General features: G+C 40.3%; 1 protein-coding gene across 1 annotated transcript; it reads right to left on the reverse strand.

Annotated features, from left to right (window-relative positions):
• Nucleotides 1–2,376: 2,376 nt before the first annotated feature.
• Nucleotides 2,377–4,724, reverse strand: LOC137987306 (protein vem-1-like). Its single transcript, XM_068833705.1, has one exon. It carries the CDS (start codon nucleotides 3,743–3,745, stop codon nucleotides 3,059–3,061), a length of 687 nt encoding a protein of 228 aa, XP_068689806.1. The 5' UTR covers nucleotides 3,746–4,724; the 3' UTR covers nucleotides 2,377–3,058.
• Between the last annotated feature and the right edge of the window lie 211 nt (nucleotides 4,725–4,935).

Genomic DNA, 4,935 nt, shown 5'->3' on the forward strand with positions numbered 1-4,935 from the left:
ACCACCGGTGATCTTAAAAAACTGGTTCAGGGAGAAAATGAGAGAAACGGACATCAAACACCTACAATCTGCCCGTCGCCTCCTTTCATTGTTGGGAAGGCCAGGACAGCGTTTCTCAGCCCTTTTTAGTTTGACATTGGTCCGGAGGGAATGTTGTCTGCGTATCATCACGTTGAAATGATCCACGTTAATTCTTAGTCGGCAGTTTCATCGGAAAAATAGTATCAGACGACCTATTTAAAGCAGTAAGACAAGATGAACAGATCCTTGGCCTGCCCGTGAAACAAGAAACACATGAAATTTTAGACCCGTCTTTAAGGCGAACAGATTTCGCAATAGTTTTGTAACTTGAATATAATGCCCTTAGGCTTGAAGGATACTACCAGAGTTTTAAATTTCGGTTTTTATCATGTTTACACATTTTGTAATGCATACTTGTCCGTTCTGATTGTATCCTTTTATACTTATCGTGTATGAAATCGAATTTTCATCTTCTGGCTTAAAGTGGTTCCAATTAACTACCTATCTCTTGAACGGACAAATGTGCACTACAACATTTATGCACATGATAAAACCTAAATGGGGACACTGTAAACGGAAATCAACAAATTAACGCAAATAAAGTCAAATCAAATGTTGGCTTTGAAGAGATGAGATAACCGTGGAGTACCCGGAGAAAAACCTCTCGGTGCAGAGTAGAGAACCAACAAACTCAACCCGCATACGACGCAGTACGCAGTCTCTCCTACGCATCCGTTCTTTCTGTGGTCACGCAACGCTTGGCTGCTTAATTAAGAGAATAACAAGTCGAGTCTGGGAATCGAAACGGGGCCACATTGGTAAGAGGCGAGTGCTCTCACCACTACGCCATCATTGCACCCCAAATTGTCCTGACCCGTGTGGGCCTGAATAACACATCTTTGAGACCGCCGACAAAACTAACCTGGAAAGCGAGTCCAGTCAATTGCGTGTTAAATCCGTCTTGAGATTAGCAACGAACAGCCAATATCAAATAACCGACGATCATTTTCTGGCGTCATGCGGTTTTTCCAATTATCGCAGCCTTTTGAGAGTTCTTTGTCGAGTAAATCAAACCATGTGAGGTGGGAATGAATCAGAAATGCTTACGGAAACCATACTCTAAGGTTGAACGATCTTCGCCCAGAAATGAAGTCGCCGTATTCAACAGTTTGATGAACACATTGGAAGAACTACCATCTATGTGTCCATGTAATATTAGTAGTTTAGTCACTGAGATATCACTACTCTTATAAAATTGGAGGTGGTGCAAGGAAAAAGAGGGACAAAAACAACCTATAAGCTTAAGTTTGCCCGCAAGCTGCCGCCCAACCCCTACGCAATTTATGTATGGTACGCGGTATTCTTTGTCGCTACATTGTCTTTCTTCCCCAAAGTCCGTCACGATGATAGCTTTACTTTGTGTACCAGACTCAACAAATATAGCGAAAGAGGAAAACCAAAACCAAGTATTAAAGAAAAAACCTGTCAAATGCAATTAATAACGAAGGATGGTCAGTAACCAATTTAAATAGTTGGCAAGTCGGTCTTCACTCCCTTTTCGAACACATAGGTCCATTACTAAAATAAGTTTTTGTGTTTCCTGATTTCACTAAGTTCGGGTTAAGCATGAAAGACAAAAAAAACGGAGCATTACTACCCGGCAGAAGTAAAAATCGTTGAGTAGAGCCAAGGGTTTAAAGTATAGCCGGGAACATCAACGAAATACCGGCGTTGCGAAGCTTCGCCAACTATATTCCGATGATGCCAGATTATACAAGCATAAAAATGAGATCTTTTAAAAATACAAACATTAAAATCGGATGCGTCCAACGGAAGCATTTGTCTCTGACAATAAAGGCGTGATAAAGAATAAAATCTACATAACTGATTGCGTAGGAAGACAAGAAATTCTACCGGCTAACCGTTTGAATGCATGAAGAATTCAAGCCAGAACGTGACACTGAAAATTAAAATAACTTATTTCTTTCAATAAAAAACTTATATTTGTAGTTATACTCCGCTAGGGGAGATTCAACACGCATTTGGAAACCCAGACATAAGCTTAACAATGCGTGCCGGGCTCATTCTGCTTTGTTCAAACTTCCTCTGACCGAACGTACTTGATTTTTGTTTGCCTGGGACGGGACCGGAAAAGACGTTGTGCAATCCAGTATTAGTTCCTCGTATTTAGCTTCCCTTCGGTCAATCGGTTGTTTACAACGAACATTTGGTGCTTACCCCATTACCCCAGTTCTCTATTAACAGCTACGTTGAAAAAAGGATTCTCACTTCTAAAATTGCCACCGGGATGATGTTATCTCGTTGCCTTTGCGCCGCGATTCTAAGTACATATCCTTCAAGCCTAAAATTGATCTTTTAATTCTGTTGATATTTAAGTAAATTATAAAGTACATGCGCTAAAGTGTTGCACAACGAGTAATCCTAATTAACACCCACTGGTAAATCTCATCTTTAAATAGCAGACGGTATCTGTTTTCGGCGTCACTGGACACTGAGACCCATTGTTGTTTCTTTTTCGGGAATAATCGCGATGCTGACTGCTTTTATTCCCTCTTTACTATTATGAAAATGAGCTCTAAAAATAACGTTCCATTGTTAAGCCGAAACATAAACGCCATTGACCGGGTTATGATGGTAATTAAGATAGTAATGTAAGAACTGTATTTGAAAGATCATTTGCGTTGTTGGAGTCAAAACGCACTCAGTCTTGGATAACTGCCACTATTATTTCATGAAAACAAAAGGAGGAAATGTCAAAACTCCCGTTGACCACTTATGCTAGATTACCGGTAGACTCCAAGAGTCCATATTTTAATAATTCATGATAAAAATTAAAGATCGGTGTCATTTCCTCTTCAACTGAAAAATCCCTTCAAAAGGAATATTTACATATATTTGTTCTTTCCAATGCTTACAACTGATCTACACTGATACATCTGTGCATAATATTCTGGAGTGATAAATACTACAAATTGCCGGCCTTAATCGCCGCTCTCTTTTAATAAATTACATAATTTTATCCACAAGATAGTATTTTGTTCCTTAATATTTTTGGCAATGGTAGTTCATCAACATAATTCATTCTTTTCAAAGAAGCTCGAATTGTTCTGATACACTCATGTTGCAGAGTATACGGCTGATGATTGTTCACAAGTCTTCCCACACAAGGGTACATTTCGGAATATTGCATTTCCCACTGGAACAGACAATCCATTTGTAGCGGATTCAGATCGGACAGATCATCCATTTCACTATCGCTGGTAAGGCGTGAATCAAACGAGTAGGTGGCGAAAGCGCGGCTGGCATCTCTACCAGAAAGACAGCTGAAAGGTCCATCAAGAAATTGAATTCCCCCTGTGCTTGTGGCGTCGAAAACTTTTCCATTGACCGCAAAATATATATTATTTTGTCGGACACCGTTGTACTGCCTCAGTTCTCTAACGGTAAACGACCTCAAATCGTTGCCACATTGCGCAGAGCCCGTCGACAAGTGAATCTCTCCGTTCGCTGCTTTTTTCTGTGAAGTGGGAAACATTGTTCTCCACATAACTTGAAGAGATAGCAAAACTGAGCCAAAGGAAAATAGTCCATCTAAACAAGTTTGCACAAACCACGTTAAAATGTCAAAGGATCCAAAGTGAACTTCAGTACCTTGTGCCTTAAAACGAACCCTTCCTCGCGGCGATGTCATCCACTTGTTCATGTCGAAAGCAAACGTTGATCGAAGATGTTATGAGAGCGGTAGTTTACTAGTGAACTGCACTGTACACTTTGTATACAATCATAAATAACGCTCCAGAGGTTTTGGACATGTGACGTTTGTATTAGTCACACATGGCAGAAGAGCAAATTCCGGTAGGACTTCCGACATAGTTGATTTGCCTTAAACAATACCGATGGTTGCCGTAAGTGTAATAATGAAACGCCAGCAGTGTTCTCTAAAACTGACGTAAATAGAGCTTTGTGTAATTCACTGCAGCAAGATATGCAGCAGAATGATGAGCGTTTCCTTTGTGGTCAAAAGATCATAAAATATACGTGTCTTATTACACGTAGTCGATTATATTATCAGGGAAAAGAAGCCAGGAGATAAGATCGTATGGGACTTCTTGAAATGGGCCGTACCGGATTCCTTCTCGCGTTGACTACTGCACTCCCAGTGTCTGTACGTATGCGAGGGACGAGTACGTGACGCGACCAGAGAACGTCTGCGTAAATAACATTTACCGAAGGGTGGCCGGAAACTTCAAACTTAGTATTTTATAAGATTTTCAATTACAATGTATGACGGAAGAGTTAGTGACCGTATTCGACAGGTTAGCAGACAGATAAGCAACCGCGAACGAATTTTCTTGGTTTCGAGTTGTGTTTGGGTTAATCTTGTCCTCACTCAGTAAAGGATACGAAAAGAAGAAGAAAAATCGAGGTTCAGTGAATGTGAATACGTATCCAATTTCGCTGAACTGTGTACGTGAAAGGTGAATGAATGAATAAACACAAGTACTAACTTAAAAGTTTAAGCACTGGGGAGGGAAATACTGGTGTTTGAGTCTTCGCTTCGTAAAATCCTACCCCCGAAAACATCAATTGATTAAGCCGTGACTTAGAAGTATCCTCTTCCTTCGAAGAAGTTGTCCAATGTTGGACTAAGAACATGCCAACCTCGGTGTCCTTTTTGGCATTATGACAATAAATATTCAACAATGATGATGTACCTTCCGTGTAAAAAGTGATGAACTTGACGTTTCGTGCAGCTTGCCTCGCAACTGGCAAATTGACAAGGATGTGACACACTCTCCGACATCTTGAGTTAATTGACAGTGATACAGTAAGCATCAATAAATCATCACGGTTCATTTCAAAATACAATAAGTCGACGACGATACACTCAAT

The sequence above is a fragment of the Montipora foliosa genome, unplaced genomic scaffold (assembly GCF_036669935.1).
Source record: "Montipora foliosa isolate CH-2021 unplaced genomic scaffold, ASM3666993v2 scaffold_343, whole genome shotgun sequence".
Lineage (NCBI taxonomy): Eukaryota > Metazoa > Cnidaria > Anthozoa > Scleractinia > Acroporidae > Montipora > Montipora foliosa.

Excerpts from the sequence above, each read along its gene's own strand:
- LOC137987306 (XM_068833705.1), bottom strand. The coding sequence starts at position 3,745 with ATGAACAAGTGGATGACATCGCCGCGAGGAAGGGTTCGTTTTAAGGCA.